The sequence below is a fragment of the Oryx dammah genome, unplaced genomic scaffold (assembly GCF_014754425.2).
Source record: "Oryx dammah isolate SB20612 unplaced genomic scaffold, SCBI_Odam_1.1 HiC_scaffold_13, whole genome shotgun sequence".
Lineage (NCBI taxonomy): Eukaryota > Metazoa > Chordata > Mammalia > Artiodactyla > Bovidae > Oryx > Oryx dammah.
This window is the reverse complement of record NW_024070197.1, coordinates 11303990-11326956: the sequence shown is the minus strand read 5'-3', so window position 1 is coordinate 11326956 and position 22967 is coordinate 11303990. Positions and strand designations below refer to the sequence as shown.

Genomic DNA, 22967 nt, shown 5'->3' with positions numbered 1-22967 from the left:
AAATAAGATTTAGAATGTATAAGCATCGTAAAATGTGTTGTTAAAATTATTTCATGTTTTCTTTTGTTTTTAATGTGACCACTAGAAAATTTGTAATTAGACAGTGGCTTGCACTGTATTTCTGTTGGACAGGACAGTTCAGCGTCTCCCCAAAGAGCCGGGCCTATCTACAAAGAAGTGCAAGAAAAACTGCTGAATGACCAGCCACTGAAACAAGCAGCGCTAAGAACTGCTGAGCTGGAAAACTCTGGAAGCCCTCTGGGGCTGGGAAATATGACTGGCAGATGGTTCTGAGAGGTCAGGCTAGGTCTCTGGTTCGCGGCCCTCCCCCATCCTCCTAATTGCCACAGGTTCAAGGTTCAGAGGTGTGGCAGTCCCGTGGGCTACAGTCACACCTTGTCAGGTGACGGAGGCAGGCAGCAGCCGTCAGTGACCCTCCCAAGCTGTGTGAAAAGTTGTCTATCTCTTCAGAACTGACCAGGAAATGAGTTTAAAGAACAATGCTTCAGAGGATTCCCCAGGGGTCCAGTAGTTGGTTAGCACTCAGCACTTTCACTGCTGGGCCTGGGTTCGATCCCTGAGAGGGGACGCCCACCTCCAAAAGCAACCTGAGCCACAAGAGCCCTCTCCTTGCCTTGATTACATGTTGAAATAAGATTTAGAATGTATAAGCATCATAAAATGTGTTGTTAAAATTATTTCATGTTTTCTTTTGTTTTTAATGTGACCACTAGAAAATGCCGGCCTGGCTCCCTCCCAGCCACAGCCTCAGCACAGACCCTCTACTCTGGTGGCGGAGCCCCGGTCTCTGGTGCTCGTGGGCAGCTCCCCGCCCAGCCCCCGCTGTGCTCATCTCAGCCCTGAACGACAGTCCCCCTCTGGTCCTGGACCTGAGGCTGCGCGGCACGGGCCCCAGCCCAGCAGGCCAGGGGGAGTGGTGGGCCTCACCTCGGCCCCGGCTGCTGCCCTCCTTGGCGCGCCGGTACTGGTTTAGCTCTTTGGTGAAGTCGTCGTAGTCGTCCTTGCCCATGTCCTCCTCCTCGTCCCCCTCGTACTCCCCGTACTGCTCGTTCTCATAGTCGTCGTACATGCCGTAGCCTTTGCTGTCCATCTTGGAGTAGGACTTCTTGGGCAGGGGCGTGGTGTGGGACGGAGGGTACTGCTGGTGGGACTGACGGGGAGAGGACAGTGAGCCCAGGGGCCTCCAGTTCGGACCGCCAAGAGCCCCGCTGTCCCCCAAACTGGCACATCTGTCTGAGTGTCTCTGCTGGCCCTGGGGTGAGAGGCTAGCCCCGAGCCACGCTGGGTCCTGGCTCCCACCTGAATTAGAGCGGGGCTGTGGGCCCAGGTGTCTCTGTTCTTCAGAAAGAGCCACAGTTGTAAAGACCTCTGAGAAACAGAGGCCCTGTGACCCCTGAAGAACAGAGTGGGAAAAGAAGGGTGTATTTCCCAGGGATCTAGAATAATCTCATTTGGGGAGGGGGGTTGCCAGGCAAGAGGGATGCTCTCTAGTCAAAAATCTCCTGGGGCCTTGGAATTCAATTAATGACTACTTGGGACCCAAACTAGTGGCTTCCCTGAGTTGGTAAAGAATCTGCCAACAATGTAGGAGACCTGGATTCGATCCCTGGGTTGGGAAGATCCCCTGGAGAAGGTAATGGCAACCACTCCAGTATTCTTGCCTGGAGAATTCCATGGACAGAGGAGCCTGGCAGGCTACAGTCCATGCGGTCACAAAGAGTCAAACACAGCTGAGCAACTTTCACTTTGACTTTTGGGGCCCAGGCTAGAAAACCATTTAAAATGATGCTTTCCAACTGTGCTAGTTCCAACAGATACTGGATGAAGTTTAAAAATATAGCACAAATGGAGGCCACCAAGATGTCCTTAAGTAGGTAATACAGGTAAGCAAACTATGGTACATTCAAATGGAGTATCCAACTCCAGTGGAGTATCCAACAATGAAAAGACATGGAAGGACCATAAAGACATCCTGTGGAGGGAAAGAAGTCAATCTGGAAAAGCTACATACGAGTCCAATTACATGACTTTCTGGAACTGGCAAAACTACAGCAACAGTAAAAAGACTGGTGAGTGTGAGGGGCCTGCAGAGAGGGACTTTAAGGGAATTCAAACTACTTTATATGATAGTATATGGTGAATACATAATAGGATATAGCAATGGTGGCTAAACAATTACAACAAATGGACCACACTAATCTAAGACATTAAAAACAGGGGAATAGGGTGGGGTGGGATGGGGTGGGGTGGGGAGGGGAGGGGCCTATCTCCTCAATTTTCTCTAAACCTAAAACTGCGCTAAGAACAACAAGGTCCTACTGTGTAACACAGGAAACTACATTCAACATCCTGTGACAAACCATAATGGAAAAGAATACGAAAAGAACACATATACGTGTATAACTGAGTCAGTTTGCTGGTCAGCAGAAATTAACACACTGTAAATCAACTATATTCAGCAAACTTTTAAAAACTAAAACGGCTCTAATAGTGGATCTTCAAATGCCTTAACCTCTAGTTCCCAATCAAGCTTGTGGTGTTCCCTGCATTCCCTGCCACCCTCAAGTTTAGATTAACATCAGTTCGAATATCTACAATATCTGCTATGATGGGTGATGCTGAACACCGGATACTTTTAAGAACTTAAATTTTTTTTTTTCAATAAAAACCTTAAATATCCATGCTGATTCATCTCTTACTGGTTTTGCCAGGGGAAAACAATACACAAACTGGGCAAATAATTTAAATTTATGCTTAAGCTCAGTGCTATATAACTTCAGACCCCACAACATCTGAGGTGATTTATTCCCATAACCATTTCACTCTCTTGCCCATTTTCTACAAAATGTCATTTCAGAACAGTGTTAAAGTCAGCTCTGACGGGGACAAATCAACATCTTTCTCAGGGACAGACATAATAAGTCCTGCCAAGGCCACCGCGGAGGTGGCCCAGAGAAGCACCAACTGGGCTCAACTCGGCTCCTGCCCCAGGAGGCTCAGCCTGGCTGAAGTGCTTGAAGTCTCAGCGTCCTCACCTACAAAGCGGGGGATAAAACCAACACCTAATCCTGCGGAATTAAAACCCATGCAAGAGTGCCCAGCACAGTGCCAGTGCTCAGGAAACGTGGGTGATTTCATGACCCCAGCTCAGGCCCCGGGGCAGCGGGCACTCACCGGCGCGTAGGGGGGGCTATACTCTCGGTATTTGCGGTGCCCTTTCTCGCTGGGGCTGAAGTCCGAGTCATCGGAGAAGTCCGAGAAGTCATCGCTGGAGGAAGCGTGGCGCTGCAGGGACAGAGCAGAAGGTCAGGGCTCCTGCGGCGGGCAAGCCACGTGCCGGCCACTGCAGGGTGCCAGCCAGGCTGCGTGTGGAAGGCCTCACCTAGGGGCATCTAGTGGCAATGGAGCATGAGCTACCACTCTTCAGAAAAGGTCTTTAAACAGTTTGGGGAAAGGAAAACCAGCCTGATTAAGAGTGCCCTCTGGCCTGACGAGCTGAGCTCAGGCCCTGGGGCACTAGGCCGGGCAGGGCGCCAGCAGGCCCAGCGCGCCTTCCGGGACCTACTTTATGCTTGGATTTCCTCCTCTTCTTGGCCCTCCTCTTCTCCTTCTCCCGCTCTTTCTTGCGTTTCCGCTTCAGCCTCCGGTGAGACTTCTCCTCGTCCGAGTCACTGTGGTGCTTCTCCCCCTTCTCCTTCCGGCTCCTCTCAGGGCCCCCGGAGGTGTCCTGCGTCTCCTCAGCCCCGTCATCTTCCAGCTCACCTTCTTCCAACTCACCATCTTCCCTGCAAACCAACCCCATAGCTGAGTGAGCACAGGTTCTGAGGGGGGTCCGTGGGACTGTGGGCCAGAAGGGCCCAGAATTGAGGGTTCGAGGCCTGACCCCCGCCCCATGCCGTAGCCCCCGCCCCGATGCTGTTCTCTACTGTCTGCTGAGGTGGAGGACGGGGGCCCCGTGGAGAACAGGCTCGGGTCCCCGGATCTCAGGCCTGCCCTGCTCTGTCGGCTCCATGGCTCTGGGCCAGAGGTGAGGAGCTGGGTGGGTGGAGGGGGGAAGGGCCCCAGACCCCTCCCTGGGGTCCCCGCATGACAGGGGTTAGCAGTGCCCACAGAAGGGCTCCCCCCGCCTGCCGCTGGCCCCTTGTTTCCACCTGGGTCGCCTTACCCACAGCACCCCCCGGCTCCCTGTCCTACGACTTCCTGACTGTCGAATCCCCTACATGTCACCCCGATCTCCAGCACTTTACAACCCTCCGCGTGGGACAGATGCTGCTGACAAGACATTCTAAACATCTGAATATCTATGGGTTGCGGTGGGGTGGGGGGGTGAAGGGATAAATCAGGTTAAGAAAAGGAGCAGCTGGAAAAAGAATTCAGTTTTTGGAGCCAAACCCACAGACACAGTTCTCACAAATGCAGAAGTTGGTTTAAAAAAATAAACAAGTGTAAAAAAAAGTCCAAATCTCTCAAAGTTCATCATGCATGACGACTGCCAAGTATGTGTGTGAGCACAAAAAACTCCATTAACTAAGACCCACAGAGAGAATGAAAAGATAAAAAAGAGTAACATGACAGGCCAGGGACCTAAAAGGCTAACCCCAAAAGGAACTAATCTCGACAGAAAAGGCCCCTGCTGTTCAGAAGGGACCAGCTCAGTGTGGGAACAAGCTCAGTGGGGGGGCTCAGCCCCTGGAGCCTCGAAGGTTCTAAGGGGCTTTGTGGAGAAACAACGGCTGACCTCTCTGAGGATCCTCCAGGGCCTTTTCACATGCAAGGCTCCCTTTGGGCACCTCCATGCTGCCCGCCTCACCACCCATCAAGGGGATCCTCCCATTAATTCTCACTCTCAATTCAAAGGAGTTGGGGCGGCTTAAAACCCAAGGGTCCAGGCCAACGGTTACTCCGTTGGCAGAGGTCGTAGGTAGTTCTCAAACACAGGATGCAGAACCAAAAAACTCCTACTGTTTCAAGGGAAACAATACAGCGAGGTGACCCCGGAACCCGCCCGGCGGTCCTGGGCCAGCCGTGCAGGAAGAGTCAAGGCTGGAGAAGGCCGCATTCCTGACAAGTGAGGCACCTCCTGGCTTGGGTGTGGCCCACATGAGAGTTGCTCCATGGGAGCAAAGCTCTCCTGGGAAGAGGCAACTCTGCTGGAACGGCCTCACCCACAGTAAAGGCCTCACCCACAGTAAAGGCGCCACCTGACTGGGGAAACTGGTTCTGGCGAGCTCTGAGCTGAGGGAGAAGCTGTTATTCAGGGGCATGGCAAACTTCCCGTGGAGACCTGGAGTCCTGCAGGACATGGAGAGAGCAAACCCGTCCCTGCTGAGAACTTGGCTGGGCGGGCCAGGTCACCAAACCTCAGGAGAAAATAACAGGGACAGACAAGACTAGACAGACAGACGCTTCGGGACTAGGGAAGGCCCACAGACCAACTGGAGAAGACGGGGTTGGTGCTCTGTGAGGAAAAGCTAAAAGGAAACAGAAGCACCACTCTCCACACTTTAATCCAGAAAGGGAAAAGTTAAAAGCACCCAGAACCGCAGGGCAGGGAGGGAGGGAACCTGGGAAGACAGGGAGCTGTCTGGGGGCCCAGAAGCCTGGATGAGAAGTCAAAGGTCGCAAAGAGCAAAAGGCCCTCCTGGAGCCAAGAAAGGCCTGTCAGAGTGGAAGGGACGGTGGGATACCGTCAACCCTCTTGTTTTCAAACCAAAGGAACTTAAAGGGATGGCAGATGAAAGGGCGTGTTGAGGCCGGACAGACGGAGTGACATAAAAACTCAGAAACTGGTTCTTAGCTCCCCGTTCCTTCCTTGATTGGTGAGGATTGAAAGGGAAGGGGGAGCAGCTCACTGGCCGCCTCCTCTGACGCCGTGCACACTGAGCATCTTCTCTGTGCTGGGTCTCTGAGCACACCCAGTTCTGCGCTGCCCTTGCAGGAAAAGGTACAAATGACAAGAAGCCGAGTCCACAGGGCAGGGGAGCTAAGCCGTCTGGGATACAGGGCCAGGAGCTGAGCCGGAGGGGCTGGCCCGCCCCTGCAGATACTCCTCCACCCCCACGCTCGTGGACAAGGAGTCCTGCCCAGGGTCAGCTGAGATCTCCACCTGCGTCCTGCAGTCACACACACACCTCACACTCGCCCGGGGGGGCAAAGACCATCCCAGCAACTCCAAGAGCTTCAACCATCCTCAAGAGAGATTCCACGAGAATGCCTTTTCATTCCACAGGCTTTATCCAAGGCAGGGAATTTCAGCATTTAAATCACTCTACAAAGACTTCTTTTAGCCAAAGACAGCTTCTCTGTATCATCTCTAATATTAACAGCCCCAGGTAGATCTACAGCTTTTTACAAACTGGGGAGTGACTACTTGAAACTCTATTCCCTGGGAGCTGATGCAAAATAAATAACATTAAAAAAAATTTTCCTGGTGATTTCTGAAGGGGGAACAGGATACTAGAGGAGGTGTGGGAATGAATGCAGACATGTGACTGCCCACTGCTCTTTCTCCCTACTCTCTGGCCACGTTGTGCTCTCCAGCTTTTCTGAGGACTGGGCTCATCTGTGGTCACCTGAGGGGGTGCCCCTGGATAACACTGAGATTCCCAGCTAACTGTCCTGCATGAATACAGGGCCTATTTTCTTCTATACCAGAAGGAAAAAAAGGGAGGGGGGGAATCAAACCAACTGGGATGGAGGCAGAAATTCTGTGGGCCACTGACACTGACATGCACAAGGGCTGCCTCCACAAAACAGCAACGGGGTTTAAGCGGTGCCACTTAACAGACTGCCAGCAAAATCCGCGTCAGAGTGGCATTAAATACCGAGGGAGCATGCTTAATAGACTGTGACATAATCCCCCAAGCAGAGTGGGGGAAGCCCCACTGCGCTAATCATTTCAATCTAGACGTGCCAAACCCTCTTGAGACAAGCACACAGGAGAAAGCCTGAAGCACTGGCCTGGGCAGCGGACGCTTGATTTCCAGGGCCTGGGCTGGCAACATGCTGGGACGGCTGCACCACGGCCAGCCCGCCAGAGCCATCGGGGACTAGAAATCAACCATGCTGGGAGACCAAATTGGGATGGGCACCCGGGGGGAAAAAGGCCAAATCCCCGCATAGGGTCAATTCTGCCTGGTGCCTCTTGGACTGAGCACCCAGGGCTCTTAAGTTTCCCCGTGCAGAGCTGGTGATGGCCAATTCCTCTTTTTGGGCAAAGAAGAGATCTGGGTGCCCATTCTAAGGAATGCCTACCAGGCCAACTCCACAGGTTCACCACACATCATGGGCTTGGCAAAAACAAGTAAAGAAACCTCATGCTTCAAAGGAGGCTGGCCTCATCTCCCCCAGTCTACAGAGGGAGCATCCTGCTTCCTTCTGCAGATCAAGTAACTCGGCCAGCTCTGAGTCTTCCCTAGCATGTGCTCTGGTATGGAATCTGAGCCTTGGTTTTCGCATCTGCAGAATGGAGTAAGTGTAGCACCCCCCTCAAGGGGTTGTGAGGGTTAAATGAGATAACATGGATAAAACCCCTGATGTCCCTAGGGGGCAGGCAAAGAGTAAGTACTAGACACGTAGTAACTATTGGTATTAACAACCACCTAGCAAGAGCACGTCCATGGGGACTATCCTAAACAGTTGCCAATCCTTATGGGAAAGCACTTTCTCTGTGGAGAAGCTACAGCCTACTCCCCTCAGGGACTGCTGCTAACCGCTGGACAGCAAGCTCCTGCTGTCTTTGGTCTGTCTATGCATGCGCCATCCTCTGACGATGACACTGACAGGTCGACACCTCCCCTTCCTCAGCTCTCATCTAGGGGGTCCAACAAAGTAACCAAGTGGAGGACCAGGAGGAAGAGGCCCAGGGAGAGCTGAGTCCAGGGAAAAGGGAACCAAGGTCCCTGACAGAGATGAGGTCTGGCAACATGGACAACCTCTAGATGAGAGAGCTGGATGGAAGCTGAGAGGGGCCTGGGTTTATGCTTTGACCTCATTTATGAGAGAGAGAGAGGGGAGAGATGGACACAGAACAAAAAAGATGAAAACCCATGGGAGCAGTGGCTGTTACCTGAAGACCATGAGAGCCCTTGACAAGAGGCGGCTAGGTTAATGTGAAGGTCAGGGTCATGATCATTAACTGCCCAAACTCTCAACAAATTGCCTGGGTAGGCTCTGAATGACCCATTAACTAGGGACAAAATTACAAAAATTACAAGGAGGCTCCGCCTCTTCAAATGTTTAACAACAGGCCTAAATGCAGACGTCCGGGATCCCCAAGTCTGACCCGGGGGGACAGTCGGTTACTAAGAGCAAAGGCATGGAACTTTTTTCCTTTACAAAACTGGCTCAGGGCGCCTGCCTGAGGAAGGCCCCTGGAGACCTTCCCTCGATTTAGGCCATGGTGAAGCAGCCACAGGGAGGGGAACTTCACTGAGGGATTTTCAGAGGCTGGAAACTCTTGAAATAAGCCTCTGGGTCTTGCACGTGTTTTTCAGTGTCCTTACTACCTAGGTTCATCAACCACAAACCAGGAGCAAATAAGCACTGTGTTTGCCTGTCCCTCAACATTCTCAGGAGTGGTCATAACTGGCTGTGATGTCACAGCATTTCCATGGCAACAGGGCCACATCACAGACCCAAGCAGTAAGCACCAACCAGCCCTGGGAGATGAGAAACCCGAGCCATACCCTGAACCCCTCACTTCAACAGAAGTGAGACAGCCTGCCCAGTGCCAGGACCCTGCCAGAAACACACCAACAAGTCAACATGGGGGAAACTGGAGAACTCTGAGTCCAGACTGGGTATCTGAGATACTACATAATTACTGTTAATTTTGTTAGGCATGGTTAAAGTTTTGTAGTTATGTTAAAAAAAAATTAAGTTAAAGATTCATACTGAAGAATGAATGGGTGAAATGAGATGAGACCTGGGATGTGCTTCAAAATACTCAAGGGGGACAGAGGAGGTAGTGAGATGAACCAAAACTGGCAAAATGATGTTTAGAATTGTTAAAACTGGTGACGGGTACACAGCAGTCCATGATATTATTTCCTTGTCTCTTAAATACTAGTAGGTTAGAAAATGTCCCTAAGAAAACATGAACAGATTAAAAAAGATGCCCTGGGTGAGGACAACCTCTCAGTCAAGTGAACAGAGCTCATCACGGTCCTCAAGATGTTCTTTCCCCGCCCCCAGCAAAGAGTTCAAGGGAGGGCCTCCACCAGCCCTCACCTCTCGGCGGTGGTTTCCCCAACTGCAAAACCTCCCTGGGCACCCCAGGGCCTCATAAAGTCCAAGAGCCATAGGAACTATTCATGACTAACATCCTGCAGCAGTGATTTCCAAGCCAGGTACCACACTGCTGAGCTCTGCAATCTGTCACCGAAACTCATGAACAAACCCATGAACAAACATATGCAGTAGTGACTCAGTATCTCCATTTTATAGACAAGTAAACTGAGGCTCAGAGATGGGAAGAAATACACCCACAGGGTCACAGCAGGAAGCAGCAGAACAGGAATCCCAGTTCAGGACTTTCTGACTCCATGGCCAGCTCTTAAACTCAACCCTTGAAACAATTAGAAATTATCCAAAAGAGAGTAATTTACTATACAGACCAACTAACCAAACAACTGCCACCCTGAAGTTTAAACTTGAGTTGGAAAAAAATAACACATAGGTGCAGAAAATAGATCAAATCAAACAGTTCTGCAAAAAATGCCAAAGGGAGGCCCTAAGACACCAGACAAGCTCCTTCAGCACTCTGCCCTGTTTCAACTGTAAAGCAAAGGCAGTAAAGGAATCTCTGAGATGGACATATTAATACATCCTCCTGGGAAGAATCCCCCGAAACCATGTAAATCAAGGATTTAGCGTCAACCTGGCCCAAAATACAGGCTCAGGAGTAAATCTATTAACAGGTAAAGACACTATAAGCCCATCTCCCCAGGCCATCCCAAACAAACGGAACTGGGACATTCAAAAATATGACCCAAAGAATCTGGATAGTTTAGGGAATAAGAGGTACTCAGAAAGGTCCAAGGAATCTTAGCAAAAAACAGGACTTATCCCAACAGGGACAGAAAGCAGTATTAATCCAAGGAAAGAAAATTCCAAAGTCCTTTAGAAGGACCGCTTCATCCCCAAGTGTGTGGCACCCACGCTTCATCCCCAAGTGTGTGGCACCCACAAACCTCTGAAGCAGAACATTGCTGCAGAGCTGAAAACAAGCTGACCAAGTAAAAACCCAGCCTCCTGGAAGGATCTGAGTCAAAAGTATCCTTTTCTTGGCTTGAATAGCTATTCTACTCCCACTTGCTCTGAAAACAGTCTTCTTGATAAAAGCATCTCTCTGATTCAAGTTTTTCCTGTCAGATGAACCTCTGAAATATGCTTCTCTTTCTAGCCACTTTCTCAGGACAACCACGCTTTGGATTACTTAAAGCTGGAAAGATGCTGACTCTCACCCAAAGAGAGCCGATTCCTGTTTTTCCAGAAAGGAAAGCTGAATCACAATACCTGTGAATTAAGATTTCTTGTTGATAATTTTTTTTCAGAGGAATCAATTTTATTCCATTTAGCCAAGACAACATATTAATATTTTCCTCTTACAAGAGATCTGACCTTGGATGCCCAGATTTCTTGTTCATATACACAATTATCTGTTTACAATTATTTGTTAACTTCCGCTCAACTGTGGGCTCTGGGAGGGCAGAGAAGAGACTGATAGTCATCCTTGGGTTTCCAAGGGCTCAGAACAGGGCCAGGTATAGATGGGGTGGGTGCCTGGGATTCAGTCCACACAAACAGGCATCCATCTCAGCCATCCATGCCCATTGTCAATTTCATCAGCACAGTCAGTCATTGGACTATTTCCCAGGGAGCAACCTGGATCACTTAAAACTCTGTAATCAGCAGGTCACTGAGGGGTGACCTCCGATTGCAAACTCATTCACCAAGGTGTTTGCTGAGGGCTTCCTGAGAGGCCAGAGGGTAAAAGACAGGAGCCCCAAAGTGACTGCTACATCAACCCAGCAGATGAAAGCAGCTACCGGTCAGTCGCCTCGGGGCTGCAGCCAGGGCCCCTCCACGGCTGCAAAAAGGCTGTGCTTCCGGGGACTGCTCTGGTGCCCTGAGCGACGGCAGAGCCTGGAATCCCAAGGAAACCTAAGCCCTAGTGTCTGTTAGGAAAATGCAGAGGGCAATAATCCAAGCCACCTGCAGTGGACATTCAGCCAAATGACACTTGCGCCTGGGCCCAGGCTCCCTTGGGTCGGGCCACGGCAGGGATGGGTTAGCTGCCATCCGTGTTCACGCTGGACTTCAAGAGGGCTCCGGTTACTCCTAATGAATGAAAATCCCTTTGCTTCAAAAGGTTCAAAAGCCGGGGTATGGAACACAGCAATGATGGAACCCTCAGCAAGTCATAGAGGGGCAGAAGTACAGAGGACTCCCCACTCAACAACTTTAGAGTTCCCTCCCACTCCCCACCCCCACAACAAAAATAAGCAACGGTGGCTGATGTGCAAGCCCTCCAAGCACTAGGCCCACAACCAGTGCAGAGGCCAGCAAACTTTTTCTTACAGAGCAAAGGAGTAAATGCTTTAGGCTTTGCAGGTCATACAGTCTATGTCCCAATTACTCCACTGTTTAGTGCAAAAGCAGCCACCACTGAGATAAAGGAATGCTTCAATAAAACTCAACATACAAACTTCCACAAAACCACATTTAATCTTCGCAGTACTCTGCTTTTTCTATCCCCTTTCATTTTTTTTTTCCCCCAAATACAGGAGGCAAATCAATAAATGAACTTCATATTCCACTAAAGCCTGCCTGCTGCAGTTTGAAAAATACTGTACTAGATCCAGGTGGGCCTCTGGGCACAGAGCTCAGGTCTGGGTATAGGCTGCCCAGGTTCTAACTGCCTCCACACCCAACAGCTCTCTGACCTTCAAAAAGCCGACTTCACCTGTGTGTCAGTTTCTCAGCGTTTAAGGCTGAAGTGAGCTAATGCAGGAGAGGCACTCAGCCGACAGGGGCAGGTAACTTTTGACCTTGACATAACAATGCCCCAGAGGTATCCACATACCTTCGGGAAAGCCAGGAGACTGCCTTAAGAGTTGAGCAATTCGCGAGGTATAATCAGACTGCCTGACTCCCACGGCCACCGCCACCCACCACTTCCCACCGTCTCGACCAGAACAGGGCCAGCCTGGTGTGGAGGGAGCAGGCAGCATCCAGGCTCCACGGAGCTTCCTGGCTCCGGAGTCTGGGGTTTCTGGGACCCCTCAACAGGGACAAAGGATCCAGCTTGAAATTTAGCTAGCTGCCGAGCCAAGGTTTCTCTAATGGCTCTGCCTGGGATCTAGCCATTTAGCCCAACCTTACCATTCATTTCCAAGGCATCTACTCTGCAGCCAGTACCAGGAGCTGCAGTCGCAGCAACCGGTTCACCGTGGCCAGAAGCCACAGAAGGCAGGGCAGACACAAGAAGGTAACATGAGCTCTGCTAAAAAGGCAGTGGCAACCTTTGCCCAACTCTAAATAAAGTCCCGAGGAGAGACGGGCTCCTTGAACACTGCGAGTGAACACTGTTCTCTGCTCCAAGAAAAGCACGGGACAAGCCTGGCTGCTAAATGAATAGAACCTGAACTGGCTTGGCCAAATCACCACGGGGTGGGAGAACCTTGGAGCTGGGGCGGGCCTTGCTTATTTTTCTCAGAGACTCTGGTGAGGGCGAAGGACTTGCTTAGGGGGATGTGACTAGTTAGCAGTGGGTGAGCTGCCAGAGCCCTCTCGATCCCTTGCTCTCAGGAGGCTGGCCAAAGTTGTAGCCTTAACTCAGACCTGAACTGCAAAAGATGAATAGGGGAAGTAGCCAGTATGAACTCAATTCAAGAATACTGGAGTGGGCAGCCATTCCCTTCTCCAGGGGATCTTCCTGACCCAGGGATCGAACCTAGGTCTCCTGCATAGCAGGCAGATTCTTTACTGTCTAAGCCACCAGAGAAGCCCATGTCTGTTTTAGCATCTTATAATAATGACACTGAGCAAGTAAGAAATGCTTTTTAAGATTGCTCCCACTCGGGTGCAACCCTAATGGGCTCCTTGCAATTTTAATGAGCTGACCATAAAGAAATCTAAGAGGTGAGAAACTGACTTCCTTCAAAGACACAGATGTTACTCTTACTTCTGTTTACACACCAGACTGTATATTCTATTTAGAGTTCTTCTCTAGCAGGGACAGCAGGAAGATAAAGAAGCCAAGATTCTCTGAATGCTAGGCATTGTGTGGGTGTCCTACATATGCCCATCTGACCACAATGCCCCTGAGGGGAAGGCATTATCCTCAGTGCCCAATGCACACTGAACACAAGCTTATCCATCTCCAAACCCACGCTGTTCCTTCACATCCTGTCACCACCTCCAATGTTCAGAAGATGTCACCACTTGCCTTACAAATAGCGAGCTGAGTCACCAGTTCACACAGATGAGAAGTAACAAAAACAAGAGAAAGATCCTCAACCTGGAGCAATTTGGACAGCAGACGCAAACTATGCTCTGAGCAGAGAGCCGACATACTACTGAGAACAGTTCCAACATGGGACCTAACTACAGCTACGCCAGTCCAAAAGCGTTGTGTCTTCCTCCTGCTCATCAATTGATTCAGTGTCAGAAATGTATTTAAGAAACTGCCCTTGTAACCTCATACTGTTACTAAAGCAAGGTAAAAAGCTTGGCACAATGTCTTCAACACTGCATCTTCGTGAACAAAAGTAAAAGGTCTGCAGCAAAGACTTGGTCCGTAAATTTGGAAGGTCAAATCCATGTTTCACCTTAACTTACCCAAATTAACCTTACATGCCACCCAAACAGCCAAGCCTTTTCCATTCTTTTCACTGGGTTTTGACTCTGAAACGGACCTCAAGCCATGTAACAGGATTCCCTCTACCAGTGAGCAGACTGCTCCTACATGTCTTTCAATCAGCTTATTAAATAACAACTGCCAGAAATCTCAGAAATCATCTTTTTCCTTTTCCCTTCCTATTGTGTCAGTAGTTACGTTACCAAGGTACAGGTGAGCACTGTGCTCAGCACAGCCACTTCACTGTGCTGAATTATTTTCTTCTAACCGCTTAAGCTGGGTTACAATCAGCTGCTCTGGTCCTGGAAGATATGGTCCACAGGGACCAAAATTAGGTTCTCTGGAATATGGTTTGACCTGAAGCTACCCACAGAGGCTTGGTAATAGTTTCATTAGCAATTTTCACCACAGAGGCTATTTACTGTAACTGGATCTGGCCTACACGATGGGATGTTCTAGGGACCTGCCAACCACAAAAACGTAACATAAGTGAACAAGTAAGGCAACCCTGGGACACCCACTTTTCTCCCATCAGGGAAGGGAAAAGATCAAAGAGAAAGGAGTGGAGGTGGAGGCCTTATTCAACAAGCCCGACAGGAAACTCTCCACGTTCAACAGGACGGGAACATCCAAACTCAATCAACATCCATCTCTAACTTGCCAGTCAACAGCTGAGAAAGCCTTCATTTCTACAGGTGCAGAACAAGATCCCCTTGGGATCAGCCTTCCTGGCTGAGGATAAGTCAGAGTGGTGGTTTTCTAAAACAGCTAGCTCTACTTTAAAAAATTCTGGCTTGTCTGAGACTCAAAAATGTAAACCTTCGGAGCAAATTGAAACCTTATCTGGGAGACAGTTGCAGAAGGTGAATTAGAAAGCCCTTTTGGAGAATCACATTTATTTTTTCTTTTGAAGAGCAAATTTGAGAGGAGTTAAAAAAAAATAAAGGAGTTTATGACCAGAATAACCATGTTTCCATGGTCACAGATGATTTTTGTTTCTACTGGGAGATTTTTAATTTGCTTTCAGATTAAACCTCTCCCCAAGAGAATATAAAATTTTTAAAGATTACAAGTGTGTAAGTGCTACTGTTAAATCAGAGATTCTGAGTGACACCCTTTTTTTTTTTCCTTTTTTGCAACATCCATTAATTTGAATTTTAACACTGGTACATCAGTTTGGGGGGAAAAGGTAGTACTGTGACATTTCAAAAACGAAGACTACTGAGATACAGTTTGACATGACTGGGGCTTCTTCGATTTGATAGGACTTCTTTGAGAAGGAAAAAACAACAAACCCTTGTGTTGATGTGCCTGAGCGTTTCACAGTGTTTGAGGAGATATTTTAACATTAATGACCACTAAAAATTTTCACTTAAAAAAGAAATCCAATTTCCTTCACATTTCATTTTAAAAGTAAAATTTTTAAAAAAGCATCCTTCTACACTTGAGTAGCCCTTGACACTTGGTAGGGTCATCTATTAGCATCCAGTTTCTGCTCTTGACTCCTGGAGGAGGAATTTCACAAATGGGAAACTTTTAAATAAATGCTAATTTTCAGCTGACCCTATGCACTAGAAAGTGTGTTCAGTTTGTGCTTCAGACATTTTTTTGCAGGAATACTGGACTGTGTGGACATTTCTTCCTCCTACAAAGGCTTTTACATACCTAAGATCCTCACGGCACTTAAGTTGTGAACATATCGAGAGAAAGAACAAAACAAGTGGCCCACTGAATCGCACTTTACGTGTTTCCTCATCTAAACGTCAGTGAACTTATTTTCTCCTAAGAACGGAAAAAAGGAAACAGGATCTTTGGGAGGGGAAGAGGGCTGTGTGTTAAAAAGTTTTCTCTAACAGAGCAGTATGTCAGGGACCAAAAGTGGGCAAGAGGGAACCTGGAACTTCACCGTGTTTTGTCTTTTAACAGAACTTATGCTTGTAAAACATATCAGAAGGAGTGTTTGGTTATGCAAGTCATTTCTGTTGCTTTTTCCTTTGTACATGTAGGAGAGAGGGGACTGGGGGCTGGAGGAAGTGTTCTCTCCACCATGGCTGGGCGTGTAACACGTTTGCATCAACTTTTCACGGTCAGGCATGTGCTTTCGAACAAAGGAACAGTGGAGACGGGGAGAGGAGACTGAGGCTTGATACACTTTACAGATTTTGGTGCTTAAACAGTACTTTACAAATGACTTGCTTAATTTAAACGTCCGTCACCATAAAGATATGAGAAAATAGGGTCTACTTGAACCACAATCTTTTGGGTTGGCTGGGAAAAGGGGAGGGAGAACATTAACTTGAACACAAATATCATAAACCAAATTCAGTAACTTTGTCTCCTACAAACGGATGTGAAGTATCCACTTTCTTCAAAGATGAAGGCTGGAGACAAAGCAATGGACTGAAATGGCAAGAGGGCGATCAAGAGCTTGGAAACATATGGGCCTCTTAGGTAGGTTTTTGACATGTTACAGTAATGCACCTTTTTTTTTTTTTTTTTGGAAAACTGTGTACATCAAATTAAAAAAAAAAACTAAACATCGAAAGGATGTGCAAGTCTAAAAGGGCTCAACAGGGTTAGAATCCCGATTTGAACATATAAATTCACTCACTCAAGCATCACTTTGGTCTAAAGGCGAGGAGGAAGGCAGGCAGGAAAGGGACAAAAAGAGGGAGATAATTGAATTACTCAATAAAAGAGGCTACTTACCAGCCCAACCCATTGTAAGACATACACTTCTGACATAAGAGAACTCCTTAGAGGTCGAATAAAGCGTGTAAGCACCTTTGAGTAAAGCACCTGCCCCAAGAGGGGGCCCGGAAGCCCGACGTGGGCTTAGCGAACAGACCTTTGCTAATCTGTTTATTTCCTTGAACTGGAGTCAGGCTGCGATGGGCTGCGATTCCCAGGACGATACATTTAATTAGAACAAAACAGAACAAAACAAAACAAAATTTGTAAAAAGCTCACCAAACTGCTGCACTTGTGTCTCTGAATGTGGGTGGCATTTCTTTTAAAAGGCAAAGTATGGTCTGTGAAGGAGAAAGGGAAAAGGGGAGGTGGGAGTGGGGAGAAGGGGCCGTGGTGCCTGGCGGGGGAAGCCCTAGCTAAGACCCCAGTCTAAAGGAGGGTCCTCTGCGACTCCCCAGCCCCGGGCTGCGACCAGGCAGCCATCTGTCCAGCGCCCTCTTCCTCTCCCCACCCCCACTCCCTCCAAGACTCTCTCCAGCCGGCTGAAACCCTGCTATCATTTCCAAATCCACTCTCTAGCCACCTCTTCCCCTGCTCTACCAGGGAAGAGTGGGCGAACCCCGCACCCCAACCTTCTGCTGGCGCAGGGGAAATGGGGCCCCAACCTCGCGCTGAAACGCGCCGGGCTGGCCCCTTTATCACCCTCCAGAGAAGGGCATGGGGCGAGCCCATTTCGCACTTAATACAGGGGAGGGGGGCGCTCCCTTTCACCACTTGGCAAAGCACAAGGAAACCTCGTTTTTTTTCCTCCCGGAAGGGATGGCGCCCCATGATAGCCCGAAAAGGGAGGGAACCCCACGAGAAAGAGGGGACCAACTTCCTCTCCTCTCCCAGGCAGGGAAACCAAACCTCAACAGCTTACCCCCCAACCCCGCGCGCCAATAAACGCCATCACCTACCTACGAAAAGCAGAAGGACCCCTCCCTTTAAAAATAGCTTGGGGAAGGGTCTTCGCCCCCAAATGAGGCAGGGGCTTCCAAAGGGGCAAGGGATCACACCCCCCCCGCAATTTTTGCCCCCCCTAGGGAATAGCTAGGCAACAACTCCCGCCAAAAAGTGTAAAAGAGCCCCAACCGAAAGGACCCCCCCATTAGGATGGAGAAAGAAATGAACGAACCCCCACTTTCTGTCTCCCACGAAAGCTAGGGTACCTCTCCAAGTAGGGCAGGGCACACCTCCCCCAGGAGAAAGGATACTGCCGGGGGCTGGGAGACCCCGCCAACTCCCTAAGAGCGGGGCTCTGGCTCCAGATCCCCCCAAAGGGTCCGGGAGCCCCTCCCCCATTCCCTTCCCCGAAGCCAGGCGACAGGCAGGCGGGCCCGTGGCTGCCAGCTCCGGGCGCAGGGGCAGCCAGGACCCCCGTGGGCTTCCGAAGCCCCCCCCCGGCGCCCCCTCCCCAGGGCGGGCGCAGGGGGTCCGGGGGGCGCCTCCTCACCTTCCCCTCAGCATGGCGCCCAAAAAAGACAGAGCGAGAGCGAGGGAGAGCGGGCGAGCGCCGCGAGGGGGGGGAAACGCATGAGGCCAGGAGAGAAAGCAAGCGAGAAAGAGCGAGCGAGCGAGAGACACCCACCGACCCCGCCCTTCCTTCTTCTCCTCCTCCTCCTCCTCCTCCGCGGCCCGGCCCAACATGGCCGCCGCCCCCCTTCCTCCTCCTCCTCCTCTACCTCCCCCCGGGGACGCCGCCCCAGCAGGGCCGGGGGCCTGACCTGTCGTCAGGGAGCGGGAGGCGGTGGAGGAGGTGCGGGGTAGCCAGGCAGGCGTCGGGGGGACACAGAGGAGGCGAAGGCGTTGATGGCGGTGGTGGCGATGGCGGCGGCGGCGACTCTGATGGCGGCGGCGGGGGGGTCCCGGGCGCGGCCTCCATAGTTCCTTTGGGGGGGGAGGGGATGTTAATGCACGAAAAAGGACTGCTTGGGCGTAGCGGGAGGGGCACACTTCAGCTCTTGAGGGCTCCTGATCGGAATGGGTATATATTGTTTCAATTTCGGAATCACCTCTGCGCCGACCTCCGCGTAGGCCGCGCGGCCTAGGCCTCCGGGGGCCGCTCGCCGCCTGCTTACTCCGCAGCCCGCCGCGGGGTCACTCGCTCACGGGCGCAGGGCCCTCATCGGGGCGAGAGGCGCCCCCGACACACACACACACACGCACCCCCGCGGGCCCGGGGGTGGGAGACCCGGGGGACACGGACACTGGTGGGTGGTTCGGTGTAATTAGCGCGGGCCGCGCGCGATGGAGCAAGCGAGGGGAAAGGGGAGAAGAGGAGAGCGAGCGAGGGCGGTTAAAAAAAAAAGGGGGGGTTTCAAAGAGAGGAAACGGGCCGCGGAGACGGGCCGACTGTCTGTCTGTCAGCCCGCCTAGGTGCCCCAGCTGCCCGGCCCCCGCCGCTGTCAGAAATTGACACAAAATGGCGGCCCGGCCTGGACGAGCCAGGAGGCTGAGGCGGGAGGAAAGGCGAGGTGGGAGGGGGAACTGGGAGGCGGAGGCCGTGTCACGTGTAGCGGAGAGGCAGAGACAGCTCTTCCGATGAGCGGCGGAAAGAGCCGAAGGGAGAGAGTAAGGCCGAGGCAAGGCGGAAAAAGCCGGAAGGAGCTGAGCTGAACTTCGCGAGAGGCGGGAAGAGCCGAAGTTGTCGATGGGGGTGGGGCTAGGGAAAGAATGGGAAGCCCCTCGGTGCCGGAAATAGCCGAAGCGAATCGGGACTGGGAAATAACAAGAAACTGAGGTGATCCGGAAAGACCCGAAGGCAGTGTCGAGGGTGAGTGGCAGGAGGCGGAAAGAGCCGAGTGATGCCCGGCGGCGGTAATAAGGTTTATAGACCGAAAGAGCTGAAGTGTGGGGCTGGTGAAGCGATTAATGACGAGAGTAAAGACTTGGAGGAATTCGCCCGAGAGCAAGCGAGAAGAACCTAAAATTGCTAGGTTTAAGGGAGGCGGGAAGAGTCGAAAGCCTTAGGTGGGAGAATGGGAGAGAAGGAATTCGGGATACGGAGAGAAAATAATAACCGAAAGCTGGAGATCGGGTGCCTGGAGTTCTAGGTTTCCGGAGGATGAAGCTGAACAGGCCCGGAGATGACGTCATTAGAGACCTCTGTCGCTAATGTTATTCTTGGGCGGTGCGGGAGGGCGGGTCTTAGTAATTCTTTGGGAGAATTTAAGAACCTTGAGCTTAGTAGGTAGAAGATCTCAAAAGCTAGACTTGGGAACGCTGACCGGATTCGAACAGTATAAAAACGTAAAATCTTTTTTTTTTTTTTTTAAACGTAAAATCTTTTGACCCTCACAACTCTTACAAAGGGAGCTACCATTATGCCCATTTGATGGATATAGACTGAACCTCAGTATCTAGCTAATTGGCTTATGGTTATAGGATTAGCCGTAGGGAGCATACCAAATTTTTAATCACAGCTGTCATTCCATTGCTCCCCTGAAGAAATTCTGTTCAGTGCTATTTATAAGAGAGGAGCTTCGTTGGATGCTTTTATGAGCACCTTGTACAGGTCGAAATCCTGTGATGGCCGAATGGAACAGTTTCTTCCTAATAGAGCTTAGAAACCGATAATGCCACAGGGGAAAGAAACTGGAAGTTAAAGAGTAAATGAAGACTCTTATTGTATTGGCAGACAAGGTTGTTTGAGCTGAGACAAGAAGAGATAATTCCAGGCAGAGGAAATAGATTCTTTCAGAATCTGACAAAGCAAGGACCAGTTAGATTCCAAGAACAGAGAAAAGCCTTGTGCCATTAAGAGAGAATATGGAGGCAGAGGCTGTCAGATCGCCTGCTATATTAATTTTGCTATAAAAATTTAAAATATCGCAAACCAGGTCTGGGCCACAAGATCTTCAGGAGGATAATTTGCAGTCTCTAGTAGTTTGAAACTTTAGATTTTTATTCTTAAAAATAGTGCATTGCATTCTATAAACAGTGTGTTGCATTATATAAGGCATTAGATTATGTTTGCATTCCATAGAGTCACAAATAGTTTTCTAGACCATTATGGATATAGTATCCTTAGTGGTACTGCACTGTGGAAAATAGCTTGCAGTTAATTAACACAGTGCTTTATATTTTTCAAAGTATTTTTTAAAAAATATTTGTCTGTTTGAGGTTTTAGTTGTGGCTTGCAGGATTTCTCTGCATCATGTGAGATCTTTCATGCATTGGAGAAGGAAATGGCAACCCACTCCAGTGTTCTTGCCTGAGAATCCCAGGGACGGGGGAGCCTTGGCTGCCGGTAGGACTGTGAATTGTCTAACCATCTATATTGTGATTTATATCAAAAAATGCATGTGTGGTTTTTGTCCTAGTACCTTGCACTGAGCTCCTAAAACCCTAGGAATGTCCAAAGTGATAAGAGCTATAGATAAAGGTTCATACAAGCCCCTTTTAACTGCACCTTAGTTTATGTTGATGAAGTGACTTTTGGAAAGCCACCAAGCTAGTTATCAGGAGATTGCACTTTTTACTCCCCTTCCCCAGTCCCTGGGGGCTTCCCTGGTGGCTCAGATGGTAAAGCATCTGCCTGCAATGCAGGAGACCCTGTTCGATCCCTGGGTCGGGAAGATCCCCTGGAGAAGGAAATGGCAATCCACTCCAGCACTCTTGCCTGGAAAATCCCATGGACGAAGGAGCCTGATAGGCTACAGTCCACCGGGTAGCAAAGAGTCAGACAGGACTGAGCGACTTCACTTTCACTTTCATTTCCCAATCCCTAGAAGGAAGAGGGGCTGGAGATTAACTTAATCACCAATGGCCAATGATTTAACCAATTATACCTACATAGTGGGGCTTCCCAAGTGGCTCAGTGGTAAAGAATTCACCTACCAATGCAGGAGACTCCGTTTCCATCCCCAGGTAGCGAAGATCCCCTAGAGTAGTAAACAGCAACCCACTCCAGTATTCTTGCCTAGGAAAATCCCATGGACAGAGGAGCATGGTGGGCTACAGTCCATGGGGTTGCAAAGAGTCAGACACAACTTAGCGACTGAGTACATACACACACAAACACACACACTCCTAGGTAGCGACACCTTCCTAAAAATCCCTAGCCTATGGGGTTTGGAAGAGCATGGCAAAGGATGAGATGGTTATGCTCAACTGTAAAGAGAAATATTCAACTGTAAAGAGAAATATTCTCTCAGCATCAACAAGACAACTCCTTAAAAGATAACATCTTCTTGATTTTGTAAGGGACCACATGACCCACCACTCTGTACCCCAGATTTGAATTGTGCAAACTTTCTACATCATTAAATGTACAGTCTTCTGTCTCAAAAACCTAAATAACTGTGCTTTGGCCTCTAACAGGTGGAAGAGTCTCAGAACTTTCTGAGGTTATAATCCTCCATTTGACTCAAATAAAATTTTCCATTTCTTTCCTAGATTGATCAATTCATTTTTTTTATTGACAACCCCCAAAGTATATATCCCACAAGTACATATAAAGGCACAAAGGAGATTGGGGATAGTAAGTAGGTAATGCGGGATTGATCCCTGGTCAGGGAGCAAAGATCGCACAGGCGTCAGAGCTAAAAAACCAAAACCAAAAATAGAAGCAATATTGTAACAAATTCAATAAAGACTTTAAAAATGGTCCACATTAAAAAAAAAATCTTAAAATGGTGTGGCCAAAATTAAAATAATAATAACAGTTATAAAAATATATGTATAAACACTTTTTTTTCTAACTTACTACCCCAAACCAAATTTTGTTTAAATTCCTTACTAAGAAAGCACTCAAATCTAAGTTTATCTTGTCAATTTCTCACCAAATTATTGTGTCTTTTTTCCTACAAGAAATATTTTTTTTTTTTTAGAAATATGTTTTTTACAAAAAAAATTTATTTATTTTTGACTGTGCTGGGTCTTTGTTACTGCTTGGGCTTCTCCCAAGTTTCAGTGAGTGGAGGCTTCTTTTGGTTGTAGTGTGCAGGCTTCTCCTTGCTATAACTTCTCTTGTTGTGGAGCACAGGCTCTAGGGCGCACCCGCTCAGCAGTTGCAGCTCCCAGGCTCTAGAGCACAGGCTCAATAGTTGGCGTGCATGGGCTTAGTTGCTCTATGGCATGTGGGATCCTCCCAGATCAGGGCTCCAACCTGTGTCTCCTGCATTGGCAGGCAGATTCTTTACCACTAAGCCACCAGGGAAACCCACTAAAAGAGACAAGTTTTGTCTACTGCCTGTTTTGGCCACTTCTTAGGTTTCAGTTCTTTTTCTCCTGTTAATCTGTCTTATTTCAATTTTATTACGAATCTAGCCACAAGAATTCAAGAAGGGTGAAGAGGGAAATTTCCCACTCCCTTATGGCATCACCAACTCAATGGACATGAGTTTGA

General features: G+C 49.3%; 1 protein-coding gene across 4 annotated transcripts in view; it reads right to left on the bottom strand.

The window, feature by feature from the left end:
- The window catches only part of ZC3H4 (zinc finger CCCH-type containing 4), a 37026-nt gene extending 18526 nt beyond the window's left edge, over window positions 1-18500 (bottom strand). The window contains exons 1-5 of one of the 4 annotated variants that reach the window (XM_040252449.1): window positions 18072-18191; window positions 16856-16917; window positions 3587-3806; window positions 3196-3306; window positions 949-1171 (exon numbers count right to left, since the gene is read on the bottom strand). In XM_040252449.1, coding sequence (XP_040108383.1) covers window positions 949-1171; window positions 3196-3306; window positions 3587-3806; window positions 16856-16893 — 592 coding nt within the window. In that variant the 5' untranslated portion in view covers window positions 16894-16917; window positions 18072-18191. The other 3 variants (XM_040252447.1, XM_040252448.1, XM_040252450.1) reach the window with 3 other exon arrangements.
- Window positions 18501-22967: the final 4467 nt, after the last annotated feature.